This window comes from Malaya genurostris, chromosome 1 (genome assembly GCF_030247185.1).
Source record: "Malaya genurostris strain Urasoe2022 chromosome 1, Malgen_1.1, whole genome shotgun sequence".
Taxonomy (NCBI): domain Eukaryota; kingdom Metazoa; phylum Arthropoda; class Insecta; order Diptera; family Culicidae; genus Malaya; species Malaya genurostris.
Window position 1 is genome coordinate 139225776 of NC_080570.1, and position 27142 is coordinate 139252917.

General features: G+C 39.7%; 1 protein-coding gene across 1 annotated transcript in view; it reads right to left on the reverse strand.

Moving 5' to 3' along the window:
- Positions 1-11110: 11110 nt before the first annotated feature.
- The window catches only part of LOC131425922 (facilitated trehalose transporter Tret1-like), a 45419-nt gene continuing 29387 nt past the window's right edge, over positions 11111-27142 (reverse strand). The window contains exon 4 of the mRNA XM_058588226.1: positions 11111-12413. Coding sequence (XP_058444209.1) covers positions 11488-12413 — 926 coding nt within the window. The 3' untranslated portion in view covers positions 11111-11487. The remainder of the gene's footprint in view (positions 12414-27142) is intronic.

The window sequence follows — 27142 nt, forward strand, 5'->3', positions numbered from 1 at the left end:
GTCCCAGAAAGTATGGACGCACTTTGATTTCGCTGTAAATAATTCACAAGTGCAAGATATTCAAATTTTATTCGATATACTTATAATATTAGACTACAACAAAAGAATATTATTCTCAACATTTGCTACTTAGCCATTGTAGACTAGCTGGCGCACCTTTTTGTGAACGTTCCTCATTAAATTCCGTACAGACTTCTTGGCGACAAGTTTTGACACTTTTTTCCAATCTTTTTCGAACTGTTGAATGGTTTCGGCTGCCGAGACATGTTTCCTAAGATGTGCCCAAAATTCGTTAATGCCCAAAATTCCTCAATTGGTCGAAGTTGTGGGCAATTTGGTGGATTCATGTCTTTTGAGTTCTACCGTTGATTTCGAGTAGTGGCAAGAAGCAAGATCTGACCAGAAGACAACAGAATCCTTGCGGCTTCGAATCATGGGTAGAAGTTGTTTTTGTAAACATTCCTTGATGTATATTTCGCTGTTCATTGAAGCAGTGGTGATAAAGGGTTTCGAAATCGTACCGCAGCTACAAATTGCTTGCCAGACCATAGCTTTCTTACCAAATTTTTCGACTTCAATCGATGTCTCGGACTGATTTAACACTTGCCCTTCTCGCACCGTATAATATTGTGGTCCCGGCAAGGATGTGTAATCGAGTTTCACGTAGGTTTCGTCGTCCATGATTATGCAGTTCAAATTTCCAGCAAGAATCGTATTGTACAGCTTTCGAACCCTCGGCCTGATCGATGTTTCTTGTTTCGGACTACGTTTTGGTTGTTTCTGCTTCTTATAGGTTCGAAGATTCAAACGTTCTTTAGCACGAAGAACATTTGACTTCGGAGTGTCCACTTTTTGGCCACATTCCGAACTGAAACCTTTTTCTTTTGCTCGAACGCCTTCAGTATACGTTTATCCAACTGAGGGTTAGCAGGACCTTTTTTTCGACCCGTTTCAGGTTTATCCTCAAAGGTTTTATCCTCACCAAACTTCCTGATTGCATTTCGCACGGCTTTTTCATTTACTCCGTCCATTTTTGCTATTTTTCTCAGTGACAGTTCTGTGCACCATTTGTACACAATTTTTCGACGTTATTCTGCTGAAAGTCCACGCATTTCGAAACAAACTAATGAAAACGAATAAACAACTGCACAAGTGGTTAGAGAAGAGTGTAAACAACAGGACGCAGTCATAAAAATTGAAAAATTCTGAACCATTACGAAATGGCAGCGGTTTTTGGTTGCGTCCATACTTTCTGGGACAGTGACATAACCGTACAAAATGAACAGAATAAACATTTTTTAACAGCTACCGGCGGTTTATTTACAGTTTAAAAGTTCATCAGAGGTTCATCGTTTGAATTTAAATATTGCAAGTCGCCTCGCACTAAACAGATTTATACAAATATCGCTCCTTGATGCTGGAAATGCATACAGGGCAATCTTTTTAGTTCTTTCCACTGTGGAACACGTTTTTAACAGGCATTTTTTCGTCATTTTTCAATTTTTATTTGCAGTAAAAAAAAGCAACAAACACACGGTAGCTGTCAAAGATGAACTTGATTTATTGGCAGTTCATTTTTGTCGTTATTGTTCAAAACCAAATTGAAAATTTCATGTTCTTCGGATATATAAAACTCGAAAATGACCAGTTCTTCCTAGAATACCAGCATAAACTGTTGAAATTTGCTAGGAATCAACAGAAAGGCCTACCTTAGTCAGCACCGTGAATTCCTCTAGCTGAATCGAGTCGAGTTAGAATTCATTACTCAGTCCGCCTGGGAGACGACGCGGGTTTGAGTGATTAAGTTTTACACCCGGAACATGTCAAACATGAACTTTATTAATACCGAGTTAATTTTTGATGTCATCTTGTAGGACCTTATTAGATTTTGCACGATGACGACACAAATGAACTGCCGATGAATCAAGCTAATCTTTGACAGCTGCCGTGTGTTTGTTTGTTTTTGTTACTGCAAATTAAAAACTGATTAATTACGAAAAAGCGCCCGTGTTCCACAGAGGAAAGAACTAAAAAGATTATTGCACTGTATGTGTTTCCAGCATCAAGGAGCGATATTTGTATAAATCTGATTAGTGTGAGGCGATTTGCAATTTTTAAATTCAAACGATGAACCTCTGATGAACTTTTAAACTGTAAACAAATACACGGCGGCTGTCAAAAAAAGTTCTTTCTGTTCATTTTGTGAGGTTATGTCACGATCTTGCAAAACCTAATTTTGTAAGGTTATGTCATTTTCGTGCAAAACCTGATAATAGTGAAACTGCTACCTCGCAATTCATTTACCACACAGTCACGTAATAAATCCTACTCGGCCGGACGGACACTTAATCGATCGCACAAATGCAAATTATTTGCACACATACTCACACTTCGATCGGGCATTATTTTCGTTCTGATTACCACTAACGACGGGCTAAAGGTTGGATGGCCCTTCCGGTAAAGTGCTGCCACCGTTCATCAACAGCATCGGGTTGAATAAAATCTCCAGATAACAAACCCGGGTTTTTGCTGTCGTCCTGCCCTGTGGACTGTTGAGTGTGCACCACATTTGCGTTCACTACGGGTTCTGTGATGGGTGGACATTAGCATGTGTTCCGGTTGTCCCTCCGTCGTTCCGCTCTGACCCAGGGTGAAAATGTTGGAATTGATGGGATAGCATTAGCCACACAGCTCTCGAGTCCAATCGAGTGTGTGTTGATTCTTACCGATGGATGACTGCGTTTTGCGGTTCGATAAGTGGCGAGCGAGTGAAGTAGCTCCAGAATTCTAGCTTGCGGTGAAGAATTTCACACGACGCTTTTGAACCCAAATCCGATCGATAATCTGATGGTGTTAAATTGGGAGTTAACACTGTTAGTGAAATTTACTACATAAACACAAACCGGTGCCCGACATTGTTGCTCGAGTCGATGAAGGCAATTGGAATTTCACTGAATAAATTGCATAAATGTTAGGCGCATACCCGGTTGGTTTACTGCTATAAAATCGACCATTAGTCGATAATTGATCTGATACTCCTAATTTGAAACATTACCAGCAACATCAATAGAATTCCGTTGCGTTTCGCAGTAGGCTATGCTAGGGTTGGCCAGTCTACGAAGTGCCTCATTACAAGCACGAATCGACCAGCCTGCTGTGTCATTTCCGTTGGTTTGTCAAACGAACGGATAGGACAGTGATAACAAAGTGAAGCAAAAGTCCGTTGATGATGCTGCTGCTTGAATTTTTTCCCAGAACCCACGCGCTCTTTGGAGCTGAGCTACCGGAAAGAGACATTGGCAAAGCAAAAAAAAAAAAAACTCAACCAAAAGAAACAATAATGAAGGTAACATGCCTTTGAAGGGTATCTTGTGTTCGTTCAGTTCGTTCTGTACAACTTTGAAGGTTTGCTTCTCCGACATTCTACTATACAGTTGTGACTATTGTTTCGCTGGCAAGAAGTGAAATGAGTACACTCTGATACGGAGCAGTAGGCAATTTAGGTTTACTTCCACTTGCACGATTTTGACGATTCACATATGGCTGTAGTTTGATCTGCAAGCGGAAACTCATCCATCTTCGGGGCCTGGATATTATCTAACCCAAACTCGACCGTCACTGGAGGCAATTTCTTCGACGTATTGTTTCGAATCGTTTGCACCAAACATTTTTCCTTCAAACACAAATCCCATGCAGATTCCAACCCATTCAAAGCGACAACTATTCAATTGGCAGTTGCATTGCACTACCAGGTTTCGTCGTCGTCAAGTTTAGCAATTGCCTCCCTTCCCACTCTCCGGGACCGAGTAATGCTGTAACGGAGAGTGCAACGGAATCCATCAACAAATTGCTGCCATGTGACAGTGGCGGAGGCAGCACGGCAAGCACAAACCATTGAAATCCGCTGACACCTTCCCCCTCGAGACGTTAGAAGTTTTCTGTCGGTATGGTGCATAGTATTTCCGGTCCCGGCCATGGGGCTGACTGCCATGTGTAATTGTTTCCGCTGGCCTTGGGTTGTGCTGGATGCGTTTTGTTGTGCCGTCTTCGTGTACTTTCACGCTAAATTTAGGTTTTGTCTTTCGAGTATGGCGATGGTAGGCTTTCAAAGCGGGACCTGCAAAGCCATGACTATATAATAATGGCGTCAAATTAGTGTTCGTAATAGCCATTTATTCTCAGCTAGGTGCCACTAGTGGGAGTAGTAGTGGGCGGGTTTCAGTTCGCCGCAAATACACTGGCATCGGTTACACAATAGAGCCCAAACGTTGAGGCAAACGTCCTCGTTTTTTTTTGTTTGGATTTATCTCATTCAATTATTCGTTTTGGGAAATGAATAAATTTACATCCGGAAATAATCCCATAACCACATATGTCAAGTCGATTGTCAGAATACTATCCGATGCCGGTACAGCCATTATTGGCTGGGTTTGATATTTCAATCATGGTAGGCCACGGTACAGGCGTCCACTCATCCGTCACCCGTCATGATTGAATGATTCAGTCGACAACAGAAATCGAACGCGGAATCGTTCAAATGTGTCATAATTGTTAAACATTAGCTCATCTCCGCTGCAGTTATCAACATTAGGGAATAGATTTGTAAATATTAGATTCATCTACACGCGATTTGTATAACCGTGACCGTGAATGCATGCATTCGTCGGAAGAGTGAGAGAGACAGGAGGGGTATTCGCTGATAACACGATTTGTGGCTGATTGTTATCGATTAGGAGTAGGAAGTTCTATACTGGAAATGATGGTACAATCCGAGATGCGTCAGGCGTCAATATGATTGAGGAAAAAAAACTTTACCTACGTAAAGAGGATTGTGTTTTGATTTAATCAACTGAATCTATTCCGATTGTGAACGAAAGCTTTGGAGCCTAGTCATGTTTTTGAAACCTTTGATTGTTTGATGTTAATTATTGACATTCGTAATCAGAAAGCTCAAACCTGCAGGCACTCTTTTTAGATGTCAAGAAATTTAGTTTGAACAAAATCGAAAATATCGGTCGGAATTTTGGCTGAGTTCCACCCAAAGTTTGGCAACAGTGCTAGAATCGTTTGCCGAAGCCCGCTTGTAATGAATTCTGACAACCGTCAGAAGGTTGGCAGAATTCCGGCTGCTGTCAAAATTGTCCGGGCGCGTACAAGTTGGAGTGAATTTCGCCAATCGGTTATTGACGGCTTTTAAGGCAGCATTGGCAGCAGAAATTTTGTCAAACAGGGCGTTATGATTCGGTTTGACTTTTCTGTAGTCTTTTCAGAATTCTGGAATTGAATTATTGGCTTTATTTTTGTGTTGGAACCTGGATTCTTCAAAGGTTTTATGAATCTTGATTTCGCACTTGAATTAGTGTCTTCATTTCTGAATTTTGCATCTGTATCTGAGCTCCGCCTTTGAATTCTAGACCAAAAGTCTGAGCCAGCATCTGCATTTTGGATCTGAAGCGAGATTCCAGACCGGGACCTGGATTCTGGACTTGAATTCTGAATTCATGAAATGAATTGTGGACCTAATCCTCGATTTCTGGATACTAGATTCTGAGCCTAACTACTGGCGTTAGACCTAGATTCTGGATTCGAATTGTGAACCTGAATTCTGGACCTGGGTTTTGACCTGAATTCTGGGGTTTGGATCTGTATCTTAATTTTGTATCTGAGTTCTGGACCTTGATTTCGGACTTGAATTATAGTCTCGATTCCTGGATCGGGATTCTGTATCGGAATTCGGTACTTGGATTCTATACCTAGACCTGAATCGAGATTCTGAACCTGAATCTGAGTTCTAAATCCGAACTTGAGTTTTTGACCAAAATTTTAAACCAGCACCTGCTTTTTGGACCAGGACCAAGATTCTGAACTTGAATTCTGAAGATTAATTCAAGACTAGGATTCTAGGTCTAAAGCAAGATTTTGGATCTGAACTCTGAATTCATGAAATGAATTGTGGACCTAATCCTCGATCCCTGGTTACTGGAATCTGAGTCTGGTTACTGGCGTTAGATCTGGATTCAGGACCTGAATTCTGGACCTGGTTTTGACCCGAATTCCTCATCTATACTCTGGACCTGAATTTTGGACCAGGATTCTGGATTTGGGATCTGTATCTTAACTCTGTATTTGAGTTCTGGCCCTGGACTTGGATTATAGTTCTGATTTGTTTAATTCGATTCTATACCTGGATCGAGATTTCGGACCTGGATTTATATTATGGAGCCGGACTCTTAATTGGAATTCTAAAACTGAACTCTGAATCATTACCTGAATCCAGGACTTGAGTTCAGTAGCTTAATTCTAGACTTTGATTCTAGACTAAAATCGATATTTTCGACCTAAATTGCGAACCTGAATTCTGGACTTGGATTCGGTCTTGTTTTTGTACTGGGACCTGGAATATCAGACCAATAAAGCATGATATCGATTCGATCATAGCGTCGCGATCGAGCCGTCATCGGACAATCCTGTTCGAAACGGCATCGAAAGCTTCGTGCACGATTCGTCCGAAGTTCGAATTTACTGGGTACGCTAACAAAATATAAGTCTTATTTGTTTCTTTACATTTCGTCTTCGATTCGGTTCGAATTCCTGGATTCTGATTCTGATTTCTGGATCTAAATTTAAATTCTGAAACTGGATTTTGAACATGAATTCTGTATCTGAATTCTAGACTTGATTCTGGGCCTATATTCCGGATTAAAATTATAGTCCTGATTTCTGTATCTGGATTCTGTGTCTGAATTCTGTACTTGAATTCTGTACCTAGAACTGGATCGAGATTCCGGATCTAAATTGAAATTATGGAACCGAACTCTGCATTTGAAGTCCGGATCTGAACTTTAGAACAGCATCTGAATTTCGAACCTGAACAGAGATTCTAGACCACGACTTGATTCCTGGATTGTGAGTCTGACTTCTGGTCTTGGACCAGGATTCTTGATCTAAATTTGGATTCTGGACCTGATTTCCGAACCAGAGTTCTTGACATGGTTTTTACCTGAGTTCTGCATCTGGACATTGAAGCTAAATTTTGAACCATCTGCTGAATTCTGCGCCATTCTGGATCTTAGTTCTGGACTCGAAATAACGACTTAAATACAAGATTGTATACCTCAATTCTGGAGCGAGAGATCTCCACGCATCCACGTTTGGCTGCCTGCTGCTTCTTATAGGTTCGAAAATTCAAATTTGTCAACTTTTTTTTTATCAAACCTCGTTCAACCATTGCTAAGAAGTCGAAATGAGTTCCTTTATTGGAGTTTTTATTCACAACTTCCGTTGCTTCCGGAACAGGCAACGGGGGCCCAGTAGTGCCGAATTAAGTTCATTTATCTACCAACTAGCAAGTTCTGCAAACTAGAAGTATTTATCAATCAGTTTCAAGGGATTTACACCTGTTTTGCCATTGCTTGTGGAAAAATATTCACGAAATTGAAAACTTTCCACTTATCGTGCTGTAGCTCCGGAATAGGTAGTCGGAGCTGGATCGAATATTCTAGAAATTTTTAAAGAACTTCAAAACTTTTCTTTTGAATCTTAGTTTGTGAAAATCGGTTAAACCATCTTCAAGAAAACTGAGTGCACATTGATTCTTTATTTTCAAATTGAATTTGCCAGCATTGTAGAAAAGTATGAAGTTGTGAAGGAAACTCGCCATTTTTCATTGGTACTAGTCACTGGCGCTGGGATAGTAACAGTGGTCTCGGCTTTTTGTGCAAACCTTTGGGAGAAAGTCGGATGAACTTTTGACTTAAAATCGCGAGCTCAGCTTGCACTAAAAACTTCGGGCGAAGTAAAACTGTAGGTTGTAAAAAAAAACAACAGGAAAGTTAGATAGTTGGGCAGTTCGCGAGAGATAATCGTACGTCTCGGGCGTCGACCCGTGGACAAGAAAGCAGACAGATGAGGAGTTCAGATTAGACAGTCCGATAGAGAAGGTCACCGTTAGTCAGGAAGTGCTCGTCAAGTGGAAGTAGAGCCAGATTAGAATAGTCATTGTTGTCATTGACTGAGAATAAATGGAAATTGCGACTTTTCTTAGCTACTTAGAAAGTTGTTGGTTTGACAACCAGGTGAGGATACCTAAATAGGTCACGTCGAAGGAACTGTAGTCTTATCATCTCAACTAGAGGCGAACAGAGAATTCTTGAATTCGTGATTGTGTTGATAGTAAATGTGATTACACAGAAAACGACCGTATAAACTAACATGGTCTACGAAAATTACATATCGTTAAGTGACGAGAAGTGATACAAAGTCTTGCATGTGCATTAGACTATGTTGTGAGCCCCGCATTTTCCCTTACTAGCGAGATTTTTGTATGATCAAATATTATCAAAACAAGAAAGATTACACCAGAAGGAAAACCATTGGATTATCAAATAAAATAAATATAGTTTATATTTAAAGGTTTAGTTCGTATCTACTGACAAAATTAGAGAAATTTCTGATTTCATATTTTAAGCGAAATTACATATTTTTCTTTCGCGTTATTTCTTATTCAGATCTGTCACTTTAAGACGTGTTTTCCCTAAATAACATGATATAATTGTCAGTCAAGCACAACCCTGCTAGCATGTTTTGGCATTCTTCTAAAATGTCAATTGACAAGTTGTCATCAAATAAGTTTTTCCATCAGAGTAGCCATGCAATCACGTTAAAACAAAACTGGAAACTGGTGCAACCATGCTTGTTTTTATTTCACGTAAATGGCCAACGTTTCGAAGCAAAAATCTTTCGAAACGTTAACAACTAACGCGAAAGAAAAATTTAAAACCACCAAATGACCAAAATCGACTTTTTTTATACGTATAGAAGAAAACTCTCTGAGTGAAGTAGTGGAAAAATTGATTGCGGTTGACTTAATATTTTTACCAATTTCTCCGAGGGATTGTGAAAAACCAAGTTTCTTGAAACCGGGACATTCTACGAAAATTCCGGAACCCAGTAAAGTTCCACAGTAAAAATCAACCCCATTTTTTTCCGAAGAGCGGTACTTTGCGCAGCATATTGCAAAGTTGGTCAGTTTGAAGTTGGCAGTATGGCTGTTTTTTTCCCGGAAATGCTGGATTTGGTTCTGTGAAAAGAATCAATGCTGAGTACAATTGTAGGCTCATGTCAGTCACGTACCCAGAGGGGGGGCTCGAGGGGCACTGGCCTCTCCCGAAATCAAAAACAGATATGTAATTATTTAGAAATCTTGGGTACGGGCCTGGCTCATGTTGCTTATTATCGTGACTGGATCGTTGTTTTGATGATTAAGCTACAAGCATCGACGTGAATATTTGTTTCAATGACAGTATAATTGAATATTTCATAGTAAAATTTTTCATCAAACTGCAGTATTAGGGCTTATGAGAATGAACAGTTTTTCCTTACTGAAAAAAACGTGTTTTCGATACAATGCACCGGTACATAAAATGATCGCATGAGTTCTATTTTGATGTTCTGACCGCTACTTCCGGGACACGAAACCAGGAACCGCCTAAGTTGAAACAAGGTTACCACCTTCGACCACTTCTTCTAATGCTATTCGTGAACGATGTATGCAGTGAACTATTGTCATTTGAAGTGTTGTATATAGATGATCTCAAAAAATATCGTTTCATCCAGTTTGTTTTTGTTAAGGTGATGCGTTTTATGACTCATTAAACGAAACACTCAAGACTTCTACGATGTGTTCTTTGTATCTAGAATGTTTACATCGCGCTTGTACGCAGTGTTCCGGTGTTCTTGAATACGGAGAATTGCAATTGCTCTCATCATGTTCCCGATTACTCGACTTTCAATTAACGAATTGGGATAAAATCGGACAGATATTGAATTTACTTGAATTTATTTTACTCTAAGAAGGAATAGTGCAGAAAAAAATTGTTCTGTTATAGCGACGACAAAACTCTAGGCAAATGCATCTATTTTCATCTTATCCTTAAAATCAATCTTTCAAAGGGAGACAGTAGATCTCACTCTAATTCTAAACGAGATGGATACTGGAGCATAGGGGAATGGGGATATAGCAAAGTCTTGGCATTACATTCCTTTTGTGGAATTTGTTTCAACAGACTTCGCAGCCGATTCTTAGTGTACAGAATCATTGCATGGCTAGTACTATGGATCCTACTGACACTAAGAATCCTTCCAGGTCGGGATATCGTCATCCTATTTTCAATAAAAGAATCCAATCCGATTTCAAGAATCTTCGTTCGTTAACTGTCCATTCGTCCGAAAATGTTCACATTAATAACAAATGAAAAGAGGCGAATAATTTCTGTATTTCACTTTAACAAAAGAGAGTGTCAATGCCAATGTTACTGGTTTTCGTTCGACAAGACGAAACCAAAATATCGTCTGTAGGTAAATTTAACCGAATTTCAATTCGCATTCTCTCTTCAATGTAATGAAAATCCGAGAAGTTTACCTAATTGTATTTGAAAGGATTCCCTGGAAACCAAAACTACAATAGATACGGTAAGATTAATTGTGAATCGTTTTTTAACGTTTAACGATTCTCGAAGCGTCGGTAGAATATCGATTGATATTGCATACGATTTTCACTCAATACCGAAAGAGAATGAGGCCCTTATTACCGCTATCACTACTCAGTGAAAACCAAGTGAAGTAAATGTAGGTCCTTATTACGGAAGTCACTTCAGAGACAAAAGTAATTACTTGAATGAACTTGATGTCATTATAAACATCACGCTACCAACATTTTGTTGAAAAAATTAGTTATTTCTACCACAGTGATCACTTCACTATGCGTGATACCGGTAATAGGTAAAATCAAGTGAAGTGACATGTAAGTGAAGTGAATGTGAAAGAGAACGGTAATAAGGGCCTGAAAGAATCAGCGAAAGATAGAACCCAATTTCAAAACTACTTCTACCGATATTCTACCGACGCTTTTGTTGTTGACTGGAATATCGTTCTCATAATTTGCAAGCGGTGCTGAAAGTGACAATTATTTTTCGTCAATGACTTTTATTGGTTTTGCTGCTGTTAATTTCTGTCATCGCCAATATTTTTGTGAGGACACACACACAAAACAAAATCAAATTAATAGTAATGTAAAAACATTGCAATTTCGGAATGAATGAATCGATTCTAATTATTAACATACTCCATGTAAATTTAATAAACAAAATAAAGTTTCTCAATTGTAACAGTTAAATAACATCAAATTGTTTCGTAAAATACGTCCTAACCTAACTTTCTGTGGATTGATAAACGACCACCGGTACTGAACTTATCGATAGACAATTAAGTAAAATTATTTCAAAACTTTAAGGCAATCCAATCAAAACCACTCGCAAATCGATCGGTTTTTCCCCTTTGTGTTAAATCTATCTCTTTGCATTAGAATTGTTCGGTTTCCGGTTAAATTTTTTTTGTTAATCCCTCACAATAAGGTCCGGTTAATGATGTGCAATCAGTCTTCTGTTAGCGTCTCTCCTTGCGTCGTCAGGAGTGGCATTGCTCGGTTCTCTACACTGCAGCGTCCATCGTTTCCAGATTCGTGGACGAAGACGCACTGCTGCACTCGGCCAGTGTCTTACTGCGTACGCCATTGCGGTCCAGATTTGGCAGTGCGATCAGCACGAATGTCATCGCAAACAGTAGAACTACGGTGATGTTCCAGAACAGCCATCCGACACCGATCAGCCCGATCAATGTCGGTAGGATCCGTACGCAGAAGTACATCGCCGTCCAACTGATCGTGGTTGCGATTGTCCGCAGCAGAAAAGTGTTTTCCTCTTCAACACTTTCGTCTAACCATTTCCAGGGAACTCGTTGAAAACTAATGGCATACAGAAAGAGGAAAACTCCGTAGCACAACAACGGAATGTGACTGAATTCGTCCGAATGACCGTGAATTCCTTGGGCATGGCAGTGCCAACCGAGGCCAGCCATTGCAACGGCCATCAGTAGCGCGCTCCAGATCAGTAGTTTGTAGTCTCCGAGTTTCATCGTCAGAAGCTGGTAGACCGGTAGACTTAGGGTAAAAATGATACCCACGTAGATAGCCGTCCAGTCCGGAGTGTACAAACCGTCGGTAAGGGTGAAGATCCGGCTCAGATAGAACATCATCGGAATGGCTCCGGTGAACTGTTGGAAAACGATCAGGACCAGTGTCGGGATGACGATGCGAGTGTTTTGTGATTTTCGAAGACTTTCCAGCAGTTTTACATCCGTGCACTTCGTTTGCTGCCAGTGATTCAAACTGTTTTCCATGATCTGCACCGACAGGGAATCGCTGGTGTGAGTTTTCGTCAGGATGGTCCGGGCACGGCTGACCTGTTGGGTAGCGCACAGGTACCGGGCGGATTCCGGTAGGAACAGAAATCCAATGAACAGAAAGATGGGGAAAGCAGAACTGATCACACAGGAAAGTTCGGCGAACGGGATGAGACCTGTAAAATAAAAAAAGGAGAGAAAAACCAGGTTCAGTTCTTTATTGTTTTTTGGTTGAGAACCTCGGCGCCTCGAACCACGGTCCCACTAGTGAAGGTAATTCTGTGCAAATGATACCCGATAAAGCCCCATTCCCCCCGAACATCCGACCGAAATGTCCCCTCTCTAATCATCTTATGAGGCCATAAACCATTTTTCGGTTTTGCTCTGTTCTCATCTTCGGGGCCGTGACTCTGCCCTCGTTTTTCTACGGAAGTCCAAGGCAAGGATGATTATCGTTACGCAATGAAATTGTCGTTCTGGGGGAGAGGATGCGCTAGAAACGGAGACTTTACTTTTTCTTTGATTCCGACCGATTCTGTTACAGTCGGTGTGGTGTGAAAATGGCTAGCCGGAAAGTGATTTTTTTTCCTTTTCCCTTGTCACTTACATGCTGTTTGACGTTCACCCTCAAACTTGTGACGAAGCAGGCCATGGTCCTTGGTTATGACGAGGCGAAAGACACTGAACCGAAACGTGGAAATCATTCTGGTAATCAACGATAGCTTGCTAGTTTTACACACACCGGCACCGGATGGATGCCGGAGACTGAACGTGAAGAACGTGTCCGGGTTTGATCCGTCGCATTATCGTCGGGTGTCGTAAAAAAATAACTGGTGTCTTCAGTTGTGTAGAAAATATCAGTGCGCCCCTCGTCAACATCTCTCAACTGACGGCAGACAGCGCTGCCAACTACCGTCATCAAAAGCGCGCGAGTGGTTGACGTCTCATGTTTTTTTTATTCTTAACTGAACTACCAGGTCAAACGGACGTATTAAAGTTACAATATAAATTTAACTCGTTTGTGTTCGGTTTTTTCTTTCGCGGTGACAAATCCTGGTTTTGACTCGTTCCACAGGTTATGGGCCCAGGATCGCGGAGCGCGTACGGTTAAAAATCGTTCGGGAACCGGAAAGAAAAGTTTTAGTGCGGAAAAATTTTCTCGCGTCGTTCAGTGGCAAAATGGCGGATACAAAAGTCGTGCTGGAACGGCTCAGCAACTTTAACTGGCCAAGCTGGAAGTTCAGAATCGAACTGCTGCTGGTTAAAGAAGGGCTGCACGATGTTGTGATGGCACCGAAGCCGGAAGAGGTCACTGAGGCGTGGAAACTTCTAGACGGAAAGGCCCGTGCTGTGATTGGTTTAGCCTTGGAAAATGACCAATTGTGCCACGTCATGGGTGCTACATCAGCGAACGAAATGTGGATAGCATTGAAGAGCTATCATGAGCGTGATTCTCTCACGAACAAAATTCATGTGTTGCGAAAATTGTTTTCACTGCGACTGGCGCCTGGTGGTGATATGGCGGCTCATCTGATGCAAGTGACTGAATTAGTGCACAGATTGAATTCGATCGGTGAAAAACTAGAAAATCACCTGATTGTTGCCATTATTTTGTCGAGTCTTCCGGAGAACTACAGTGCTCTGTTGTCGGCTTTGGAGAGTCGTCCAGTGGAAGAGTTGAAACTGGAATTTGTGAAAGGAAAACTTCTGGACGAATGGCGGCGCCGCAGTGAAAATAGAACGGTAGACAGAGCGATGAGAGTGTCCAATCGTTTCGATGGTGGTGAGAAAAAGAAAATGCTGTGCCATTGTTGCAAACAAGAAGGACATTTTCGGCGGGACTGTCCAGTGTTGAAGGCAGGGAAACAATCGAACCGTGACAATGCAAGTGTCAAAAACAAATTGCAGCAGAAAGCGAAGGTATCAGTGTCACAGCAGGAAGAAGAAAAAGAAGAAGATTCAGTGTGTTTCTCGGTGGAGTCCAACGATTGTGCTATCGGTGCGGGCGAACCGGGAGATAATAAATGGTTACTGGATTCCGGTTGCACAAAGCATATGACTGGAAAAGCGGAGAATTTGGCTGTGCTCTCTACGTCGAACGAAGTCGTTTGTATGGCCAATGGCAGCAAAATCCCTGCAAAAGGTATCGGTACTGGTAAGCTACCAGCAGTTGGCGGAAATGGTGAGTACAAAAACGTTGACATTAAAAACGTGTTGTTCGTGCCTGGTTTGTCCGGCAATTTGCTGTCGGTTGGCCGCATCACTGATGAAGGATTCGAAGTCAGATTTGAATCTGGTGGATGCCAAATACTGCGAGGCGGTAAAGCAGTTGTTGTCGGAGAGCGGAAGGACGGCTTGTATTATTTGAAGCAGCCAAGTCAACAGTGTCTAGTCTCATCGGTTAGCCATTCAGGTATGTGTCAGCATCTTTGGCATCGACGGTTGGGCCATCGTCATCCGGATGCAGTAAAAAGGATAATCAGCGAGAAAATGGGAACCAATCTGAAGATGAGCGACTGTGGTGTTCGATCGGTATGTGAAGTATGCTGTGAGGGGAAGATGTCTAGAGCGCCGTTCCCAATTTCGGAATCCAAGTCAGATGCTATTCTAGATCTTGTGCATTCTGATCTTTGCGGGCCAATGGAAGATTCAACTCCCAGCGGTAACGAATACGTCATGACGATGATTGACGACTTCAGCAAGTTTACGATTGTTTATTTGCTGAAGCATAAATCTGAAGCATACGAAAAGATATGTAGCTACGTGAGCTTGGTGAATAATATGTTCGGTAGAAAGCCCAAAATCCTACGAACTGATGGCGGTGGTGAATACTCTAGCCACAAGTTGAAGCAGTTCCTGAGTGTAAATGGAATCACACTGCAACAAACGGCTCCGTACAGTCCGCAGCAAAATGGTAAGGCGGAAAGAATGAACCGTTCTCTGATGGAGATGACGCGGTGCTTGTTGTTGGAAGCAAAAATCAGTAAGAGGTACTGGGGTGAAGCAGTGATGACCGCTTGTTATATTTACAATCGTCTCCCATCTTCCACTTTGGATTGCACTCCTTTTGAGTTGTGGTATGGGAAGAAGCCCAATTATTCTCACATGCGAGTATTTGGATCGAATGCTTGGGTGCATGTTCCTGATGAGAAGAGGAAGAAATTGGACGAAAAGGCAATCAAACTGAAGTTTGTGGGCTATGCGGAAAATAGGAAAGCCTATCGTTTCTTGAACACAGCCGATGATCAAATAACTATTAGTCGAGATGCCAAGTTTCTCGAGCTGGAAATGGATGCCCAGGAGTCTGTGCGGGAAGCAACACAGCCGAAAGTTATAGAAGTGGACATCTCGCTCGGGAATAACCCAGCGAATCAGCGAGAAGATACCGATGGTAATGACACAGAAGAATTAACGTCTGAGGAGGAGATAGATGAAAACATGCGGCCTGGAGAAGTGGACACCAGCTATAATAGTGCTTCGGAAAATGATTTCTTCGAGGATTCAGCTGGCGAGTCGTCGTTTGAAGGAGCATCTCCTGAGTTGCGTCGTTCTACGAGGGTCAACAAAGGTATACCGGCGAAGAGACTGGATGATGAGGCTAATGTAGTTCGCTCAGTGACGGAGGAACCACGGAGCGTTCATGAGGCAAGAAAATCCAAGAAAGCTGCTGATTGGGAAAAAGCGATGCAGGAGGAGATGTCTAGCCACGATGCAAACGGAACGTGGGAATTGACGGAGCTTCCAGTCGGACGAAAAGCTATCGGAAGTAAATGGGTGTATAAAGTGAAGCGTGATGCAACAGGGGAGCTGATAAAGTACAAGGCTCGCTTAGTTGCACAGGGGTTTTCGCAACAATTTGGAGTGGACTACGATGAAGTCTTCGCACCGGTGACCAGCCAAACTACGTTCCGGACGCTGCTGGCTATTGCAAGTCAGAGGAAGATATCGTTGGTGCATCTTGACGTGAAGACAGCATATCTACACGGCGAGCTCCAAGAGGAGCTGTATATGCGTCAGCCTCCAGGATTTCAAATACCAGGGAAGGAGAATTTGGTCTGCAAGCTGAAGCGTAGCATATATGGTCTGAAGCAAAGCGCTAGATGTTGGAATCAACGGCTACATGATATATTGGTTCAACTTGGATTTCGGCAGAGCTCGGTAGACACATGTTTGTACATGAAGTCATCCGGCGATGAAGTGGTATATTTACTGGTTTATGTCGACGACATTGTTTTGGGATGTGCTGACGAAGCGATTACTAAGCGCATCTTTGAGGAGCTGAAAAAGCATTTGGAAATCACAAATCTTGGAGAACTGCAATACTTCTTGGGTTTGGAGATTCAGCGTCAGGATGACAGATACAGTTTGAACTTAGGCGGATACATCGAAAAATTGGCCAAAAGGTTCGGATTGTCAGATGCTAAACATGCGAAAACTCCAATGGACGAAGGATTCTTGAAGATAGAGTGTAAGGAAAAGTTCGAAGATTCGTCACAATACAGGAGCTTGGTTGGGGCATTGCTCTACGTATCAGTATACGCAAGGCCTGATATTTCAGTGAGTACATCGATTTTGGGTCGACGAGTCAGCAGTCCAACTGAAGCTGATTGGACAGCGGCGAAGAGGGTGGTACGTTATCTACTTGGAACCAAACACTGGAAGTTGTCGTTCACTGGAGAATTAGGAGAACTCATCGGTTTTACGGATGCTGACTGGGCAGGGGACGTGTCAAATCGGAAGTCTACTTCTGGCTACGTGTTTCTGTTCGGTGGAGCGGCTATTGCCTGGATAAGCAGGAAGCAGTCCTCGGTAACACTTTCTTCCATGGAGGCAGAGTATGTTTCCCTTAGCGAGTGTTGTCAAGAACTAACATGGATAAGAGCGTTGCTGAAGGATATGGGCGAGGAGCAGATGAATCCAACCGTAATTCACGAGGACAATCAGAGCTGCATCGCATTTGTCAGATCAGAGCGAGCGACGAGACGATCTAAGCACATTGAAACGAAGGAGCAATACGTGAAGAATCTTTGTCAAGACGGAAAGCTGCTACTCAAATATTGTCCAACGGATTCAATGGCAGCTGATCTACTAACGAAGCCTTTGGGAGCTCAGAAGGTTCGACGGTTTGCTAAAATGATGGGGATGCAATTCGTTCCGGATCACGAGGGATCACACTGAGGAGGAGTGTAGAAAATATCAGTGCGCCCCTCGTCAACATCTCTCAACTGACAGCAGACAGCGCTGCCAACTACCGTCATCAAAAGCGCGCGAGTGGTTGACGTCTCATGTTTTTTTTATTCTTAACTGAACTACCAGGTCAAACGGACGTATTAAAGTTACAATATAAATTTAACTCGTTTGTGTTCGGTTTTTTCTTTCGCGGTGACAAATCCTGGTTTTGACTCGTTCCACAAGTTGGTCATTTTATTCCAACGGGGGGAAAAAAGAAAAGAAAAAGAACAACTTTTTATTGTGGTACGACGTTTGCCTTATTGCGGTTTCGCGTTGATGACGTGCTAAAATTGTGATTTCCATCGGAAATCCATAGAGTGGTTGCTCGAAAGAAAGGCGAAAGGACGGCGGACGTCACATCCGCCGTGCTGCCACCGAAATTGACGACGACGACGCCGTAAAACAAATTCTTAATTAGAACTAGAAGTGCTTACTAATAAGTCCGTTCCCGTTTCCACTTCGGGGGCTGCCCTTTTCTACGTCTGTCAGTGTAATTAAACTTTTCCGTTGCGGATGAAGGAGCGAAAGTAATCCCGTCAAGTAAGTTTCAGTGTTCAGTGTGAAAATAGCTAGCTAGCTACTCTGCGACCCGGTGACCCATGGCCGGCAGAAGCTTGAAAGGCAATCAAATTTTGGTCGGTCACGAAAATATGTAATTAGGAAAGTATAATCTTTGGCTAGTTGTGACGCAGAATGTACGGTGAATACACTCCTCTGTGGGGTCATTCGTAGTTCCTCGTGTAGTTTGTTTCGAGCTTCGGCGAAAAAAACTCTCTTGACACCACTCTATGAAAAAATATTCCTCTTTTCAACTTAAGCTTTTATAAATCGGATACAGTTTAGTGTTAATTTTTTTTTTCAGATTTCTCTCCTTCTTCGAGGCCTCAAAACAAATCATTCAACAGCACGTAAATCCGGAATAGAAATTCAGATCAGGATAAAAATCAATAGCAACCTATTCATTCATTCATTCGGCTTCATGGTGTTCCTTGTTTATTTTTTTCAGTGTAAACAAACTACCGATTAGATTTTTAATCGTGACGTCGCAAATGAAGAAGAATTCATTCCTGACAGTTCAGCGGTACTGTTTACAAACAAGTTTAAACACAATCGAGGAACACATCTCAAACAATCATCTTTACACTTCACAACCAGCCAATTTTGTTCAATAAATCTCTGAATCGAAACAACAAATGTTTTGAAATTCTATTTAGGCGATATGGACTGTGAACGTTCTCATCCGTTTGTCAACAGACAAACAAACAAAAAAGTCTGTTTACAAACAGTACCGCTGAATTGTCAAAATGTGTTCATCCGATTGAGGTTAGCAGTGACGGTAAAAAAACCTAATTCTGAATCGGCTGGAAATTTTTATTCGGAATTCCATGTGGAAATCATAATGAATGCCGAATAAATTCCAGCTCCAGTGCAACAATCGATTCCGAAAGAATTTTGCCTCCAACCGGTTGAGTCGGAAATCTGTCGGAATTGAGTGAAAAGATGCGGACTGGATTGTCAATTCGTTTTCTTCGGATTCTTTTAAGGCACAAATCTCCAAATATCAAGGGGAACGTGCCATTTGAGCCAATTTGTTCTGATTCCTGGAATTCCAGCATAAACTGTTGAAATTTGCTGGGAACCAACAAACAGGCCTACCTTAGTCAGCATCATCCATTTCTCTAGCTCCCGCTTGTGAGGAATTCCGGCAACCGTCAAAAACGCTGGCTGCATTCCGCCTACTGTCAAAATTATCCAGACGAAAATGCGTCATTATCTCGCCGTACGTGTCTTGTTTATTTCTGTCTTCTTCATTTTAATGTGGAACACATTTTTGTTTTCTATATACGGGTGCAAACTAGAAACTCAAAAAATTTCACGTAGAAATATGGTCAGGTTTTGAACAATTACAACTCGTTTTTCTACGGAAGTATATATATATAAATGCAGAGATCATTCTTTGTAATCGCATCACCTAAGAACGGATGGACGGCTTGAGATGATTTTTTTTTGTTTGGTCAGTTTTTACCCCCACCGGGTTCGCACATTAAAAAATTTTGGGAAATTCACCGGAAAGGTGTGGAAAATCCATAAAATTGTTTTGTATGGAAATGGAACTTTCCATTGAAAAAGTCTTCTATGCTTGCTAGATTGATTCATGTTTGGCGCGTAACAAAATGCTCAGTATTTCGCTGTTAAAGAAAAGAATACTAGATCGTTGGGAAAACGTTTGGCGCGCAACGAGCAGTTTTGGGTGAAGTTTTTACATGCATGTGATTCGTTATTTTGAAACACGTACTGAATAGGGTATCACATTTATTGCTTGCCAAATGACTGGTGGAACGCATTTGACTGTTCTTAATATATAATAATCAGGATCAAAAGTTCTGACACCGTTTACCAGTTGATACATTGTGTACAATGTGATCAGTTGGATAAATAATGTTGACTATTGTGAGTTGAACATGTCAACATATAGAACGATTTTTTAACGAATTAATGACAGGATTTTGCTGCTGAAATAATGAGGTCAAATAAAGAGATTTTTCTTTCATTTAGCCGCTTAGAGTAAAAATTTAAGGGTGGATTACAGCAAATATATTATATATCAATATGGATCACTTTAACGAATTCAATACAAATCGAAAAAGACATCCCAGTAACACCATCTCGTGACGGCAAAGGCTATTAGTTCAGTCATGTTTAATAGTTTGCGTTTAGCGTGCACCCAGAAGTGAAATGTCAAAAATAATTGAGCATGATGCCTACATAGTGGTGTGAACATTTTCATATTTCAATGTGTTTTTTTTTCTGACGAAAGTAACTATCGCCTATAAATAATGTAGAATTATGCTTAGACCTATCGTCTTCACTTTCAAGAGTTATGAAGTAGTATTTAACTTTGCTCATGAATGGTATAATAATGCCGAAAAGACGAAACCCATAGGCAGTGAAGGCAATGTTTGGCAGATCACTTCTGATATATAGAACAAAATTAAAATTAAATGAACGATGTATTACAAGTTACTTTGATCGCGATATTTTTTTCATTGCGTTCATGACATTGAATTTAAATTTGCTGCACATTATTTTTTCTCAGGTAAAGTTAGAATATAAAAGAAAATGGTCATTTTTATAAATTGTCTATGAATTAAAAGTGCATATACTAATCGATCTGCCCCATGCTGTGAACTGTTTTGCGATTAGTTAAAACTTTTAGTCAAAATTTGTAATATCGAAATTTATTTTGTAAAAAGTAATTGAATTTCATTCCATTCCAAAATTCGACTAATAGAAAGTTTGTTTATCACTGCAAAAATATTAATAAATAGTATGATAAGTGCAATACAGTAAGCAAAAGAACAAGTTATACTTATTATTTCTACTTCAATTGATAGCTTTAATTGAGGCGAATTACGGTATATTCATATACTAAATTGTTTTGTTTTGAAGCATTTATTTATTTATTAAACAACCTGATACTGTATATATTTATCACCGTAACTGTTATTTTTAAAATCAAGAAATTGTAGTACATACTTCAGAAATGTTGATAAAATTCTGGAACTAACATTAATAATAATTTGTTTAGTTCTGTGTGCACATTTCACATATATTTATATAATAATAGAGATTTTTATGAAAACAAAATGTTCTCATCCGAGTTAGTATCAGATTACTATTCTAAACCGTATTTACACCTTATTTTTTCGTGCAGTGTATATCGAGAAATATACCATATATTTGGAGTTGTTTGGTTCAGTGTACTGATTAGGAAAACTGTCATATGTGCATTAAAAAATTTATAGTGTATTAGTAACCTTTTTTACTACCGCACTTTACTGTGATGTCCCTCGTGAATCGCAAGAGTGATCCATATTGATATATAATATATTTGATTACAGGATGCTTAGGCTGCTTATGACATCATGACATTTGTAAGCTACTTAAGCCAAATCATTCCTTTTTTCGAACCTTGTATTACTTGACCAATTACCAAATGCAAATCGTGAATACCATATCTGGAGGAGAATTCGGGGCATTCAAAAACCTTTACCACTACTGTTTTATGCATTGGCTTGAACGATAAGAAGAATACCGGAATAATCACTCCTCATATTCACTCCGCTAGAACAGAAAAATTGCACATTGTTTCATATAATTCTTCCTGATATTGACTCTCAAGACCGAACATTCGTTAATTATAGATCGAGTACTAATTAAAATGATGAGGTGACTCAAATAATGAGACGACTATTGATACAATTAATAAAATATTTAATTTAATTTAATAAAATGATAATTTGAGCTTTCGAATGTTCAATAATTTCCTGTGATTGTCATGCTACGAACATTCATCAAACAAAATTAAGTATTATCATCAGACTAGCGGTTAAGCAGCTAATGGACAACCGCTCAAAACAGGTTTATTCCTCCCGATAAACCAGTATTATTTACCATTAAATTTTTTAAGGTCTTCAGTCTACAATTAAGCCTTACAATTACAAACAACAAGTCGCTTCTGGAAATTTGCGGAATCAATTTCAAGTATTCATCTTGATCATCTCTGCTCCACCGCTCATCTCATATGTCGAAACAATTAGTTTAAGGTTCCACAAACAATCTCCGGGAAACAGCCATTGTTGAAAAACTCAATGCCATTTTTCTCCACTATTGCTTGATGAATCGAAGAAAGCATCAGTTTATTCAGCGAAAATGTGCCAAACAAATATATATTTCTCTTTTGAATTTCTGCTCGAAGACAGCTAAGAAAACTACTTTTGCGTTTTGCAACAATTGCTGTTTTTTTCTGAAAAGGTAAAGTGCCCCATAACAATATTATTGTCAATCCAAAGTATTGTCAATACCGTCAATCCAATTGGCTTGGTAACTTGAGTCCGCTTTTTGCCTTTCTCTATAGAAAGGTATTAGAATTGCTGGAAGAACCGACTTTCGAACGGAGCCTCGGAGACCCATAGTGTTATATACCATTCGACTCAGCTCGACGAGATCGGAAAATGTCTGTGTGTGTATGTGTGTGCACTTTTCGAAGATATTTGAACGCGCTCAATTTTCTCAGAGATGGCTGAACCGATTTTAACAAATTTAGGCTCGTTTGAAAGCTACTGTCGGGCCATTGATCAAGTTCGAAGATCAAATGGCTGTGACTTTTGGTTCCGGAGATATGATTGTATAAGTGACGTAACCGACAAAACACGTTGATTTTTACCGGTCTTATATATATAAGGGTGCCAAAATTTTGGTATCACCTCTATTTCCGTTGAGTTCTAGTGCTCAAAAGTTTAAGCACCTCGAAAAAAGCCTTCATGCAAAATTTGACCTAAATCGGACATGCTTAAGGGGTGCTGCCCGGTGGTAAAGGTTTGACAATTTTCGATCTTGAAAAAGCACCATAGGGGGGAGTACATGAAATTTCCAAAATCAAAATTTTTTTTTTGATGCCGAAACTCTTAAAACTGCATAAAACATCGAAATTTAGTGTCATCTCAAAAAAAAATTTTTTTGAAAAAATCAACTTTCATATTTTTTCAGTCCCAAAAAGTCAACTTTTTCAAAAAAAATTTTTTTCGAGATGACACTAAATCTCGACGTTTCATGCAATTCTAAGCCTTTTGGCATCAAAAATTTTTTTTCGATTTTGAAAATTTCAAATTTCAAATTTCCCCCCTATGGTGATTTTTCAAGATATATGAAAATTCCACTAAATGGACTAAGAAGGCTTTTTTTAGATTAGCATCACTGATTACAAATAGGCAACGTAAATGTCAAGCACTAGTTTGGAAAAATGATGCTGACTGTGTGACATAAACACTGAAGCATGCTTTTGTGAACTACTCGAATCAATCTGAATCAATTGGTGACAAAATTAGTATCCAAAATTATTTAGTAAAAGTATGAAACATATTTTCATGAGACTGTTATGAAAGAAGAGAAAGGCATTATCACACCACTAGGTGGATTAGGAAGGGTTTTTTCGATAAAATCAAGCGTTTGAAGCTTCAAATATTGCAACTGAACATTGAAACATTGAGAGAAGAGTTCACTGCACATATTTGACAGTTTCTTCTCTGGAGAGAAAGTATTGTCGGATTGATGAGCAGTTTTGATTTTTTGACAATATTTTCGTCAATCCAATGAACTTTCCACTACACGATCAAAAGTATTGTCAATACTCCTTGCATTGACAATAATATTGTCTCGTGTAAGGGCAGCTAAAGGGAAAGCATCGCTCTGATTGGTCAATCGAAGTAAAAGCAAAGCTGTTGGAAGCACGCGAATCTACAAATAGAAGCGAAATTATAGCTAACGTTTCAGTCTTATGCGTAGCTTGCTAGAGGTAGGTTGTTGCTAGACAGCAAGACAAAAAGTGCCATAAACGATTTGAAGCTTTTATTGGTATGCTCTGATCTTGTGTCATGCAAGATTGGATGAAATCCCATGTTATGTCGTTTCGCCTGAGAGACTAACAACTACCCCAGGGTAAATTTTGAGTGCATAAGACTAATTTCTAATTTATATAAGATGAACTCGATTGATAATGAGAAATATTTTATCGCTTCAACCGAAATCGCAAAATGGTGGTAATGGTAGAGAAACGCTATAAAAATAACTGCTTGCATACAAAACTTGAACACAAGTTTGGTGAAGAGAAGCTTAAATATCGATATCCGTATCGCAAGCATGTACAAACATTTAATTGTATACATTTTGGCTATTGATGTAATTTCGTCGGCTACAAAATAAATACAAATCATGACTATTAGGTTGTTCGCAACGCTGTTTTATTTCATATGGACTGATCTACTTTATATCTACAACTGAAACATGCCAATCACGACGCTGAGATTTAGTTCCATTTTTCGAGTGCAAATTTAAAACAGATTTAAAACTGCTTGACGAAATTGTTTTAAATTAATGAATATTTGAGACACGAATAGAACACTGTTTTAATTTTTTTTTGCGTGAGCTTCTGTTACGAAATCTGAAAGACGAGATGTCAAAGCTTCGAATGACATTTCAGAAATTATCAATATAAGCGTTAAATGTTTTGCACTGAATAATACAGTTTCATTTAGTAGTACTCCAGCTCACTATGATCTGTAAAAATATTCATATCGTTTTCGAAATTATTAATTTAGTTTGTTTGTTTCTGATTTGAAACAGTGAAGTGAATAGACACAACACCAATACATTTACAGAAATATATAGAACAGATTTTAAATCTTTCCGTTGAGATCGTCAAGCTCGAGTTATATTTTTGAGTTTTAAATTATACAATAGTATGTCATTTTAGACCAGATATCCATCACCGCGTTGCGAATAGCCTTAGAGTCTATATTCTGGGTTCGCGTGTTCGGTGTTGGTTTCTAATAAAGATCAATCTAAGCAGACTCTCGTGCATTTGCGGATTCAAAAGTGTGACGATTAATTGAAAATATCGATCATTAGAAATTTTGGTTGCCTTGTTCCACATCAATGCCTCGAACAACCCCAGGGGCTGATCCTTGTAGTTTTTTCTTTTTTTCGATTTTATTTGATATTCGTCAATCCCGCACATACATACAAAAAACGAATCATGAGACGAGGTAAATGAGATTTAAATGTGGATATGTTTGGTAGTGGAAAAGCAATGTTATTGGCAATAACATTTTCCATAATTAGTATATATGATGGGCAATAACTTATTGCCTTTCATATGTAGTTTTTTATTGAAAAATTAAATCCAAGGTGCTAAAAATTTAGAACCGCTTCAAAACGGTTCTACCAATCTTATATGGCAAGAATCCGACAGAAACATAACCGTTAATAACCGCCAGGCGAAATTCTCTGCCGGAAACGGTTGTTGCATTGTTGCCAGACATTTGCCGGAGTTCTGGCAGAATTTCGGCAAAAATGGCTGGCAGACATCTTCCCGCCGCGAACAAGTGGGCTGGAGTGTAGTGAAGTGTTGATCGCGTTGATGACTTATACAATAAAATGAGCGAAAAATCAATGACATTTATAATGTCACTGTCAATCGGGTTGATCGAGGACCCAGAAACGAGCAGTCGTTTAAGAATTTATTGCTCATTTCGTCATTTCGATAATGTGGGTTGGATACATCGTGCATGAAAGCTTTTGATACCACAAAATATTGCCGATGACGGCCCGATTGAAGCGTTACGATTGGGCCGACAAAATCCACCGGGTGGATTCAAGCATACACGGAAAATAAAAACTACCTTTTATTAGACTTCTTTTTACTTAATTTTGAGTTCTTTTGAATCTTTTCTTTCATTCATTCCTTCAATAAGCCATCCATCAACATTCACTTTGAACAGTAATTTCGAATGACTCGGCACTCGCTGAGAGTAAGTCATAATAGTAAACGGCAGGAAAAAGTTTTCTCTTTCGTTTGTTCTTAAATTTAATACTCTATCTTTCATAGCTCGCTTCCATTTTCTTTCGTAAGTGGAAGTTGACAGGTTGCTTATGGGCCGTTCTCAAAAAAAAAATAAATAAATAAATAACGCGTGATATCATTAACTCTACTCAAGTTACGGGACACACTTAAAAAAATCCCTGTAATCATCAATCTTATAAGATGCACATAAATGAAGCGTCGCTGTTCACGCAAATTCACGTGGAAGAACATTTAATATTGTGTCTAAAACTCTATGCATGAAATTCGTTGAAATAAAAAAAGAATACTGAAAGCAACCGCCGCAACTTGAGCCGAGTATCATTGGATCGCAAGTACGTCTGTTAATCGACTTAGCCACAGAAGCATACATCTGCTTGGCTGGTAAAAGGTGCAATTAAATTCATCCAGTCGCACCTGCTAGCAGAATGCAAGTTACAGTCGAAACCAGTAAAATTCAAGCTATTCTAACATTAAGTCATCACAAATAAAATTTTCCGTCATTTAACAAATTAGGTCTTTATGAATTACATCGAATGAGGAATTAAGTCACCTGTAAAATTCAAAATTTTTTAGAGTGCAATAGTACCTTCTGCGTATTGGTTTAAAATGACTCTCTGTAGAACTTTGTCGAAATTACTTAGCCCCCATGTCGACCCTGAGCTAAAATAATATTTTTATCTAACATTTTAAGGGGAATTAGTCACATAAATGACCCTTATTTTTTCCGATTTCCTTAAGTATAAAATAAATATTTGATTGCTATGTCGCTTTAGCGGCAATTTACAAATTTAGGAAAATAGCCATTATTGAGAAATGCAAAAGCAGTTTGCTCCGCTACTGTTTGATGAATCTTCAAAAATGAAATATCAGTTTATTTAGAAAGATGTGTCTGTCGTATGTTCGAGCCCCGACCTGGAAGGATTCGTAGTACCAGTAGAATCGCGTAGCACTAGCCATGCACTGGTTCTGTACACTCTGAATCGGCTGCGAAGTCTGTTGAAACAGAAGGTCAAATTCCACTACAGAAATGTAATACCAAGGCTTTGCTTTGTGTCAAACAAACTGATAGTTCTGTTTTGAATTTCTGCTGAGCGATAGCGGAGAAAACTGCTTTCGTGTGTTGCAACAATGGCTGTTTTCCTAAGATTGCAAAATACATTTTTTCTAAATTACGTGATGTTTTCTATTCGAAGATTTCTCTAGCGGTAGTGGAGAAAACAGCTCTTGCATTAAAAAAACTGTTTTCACAAG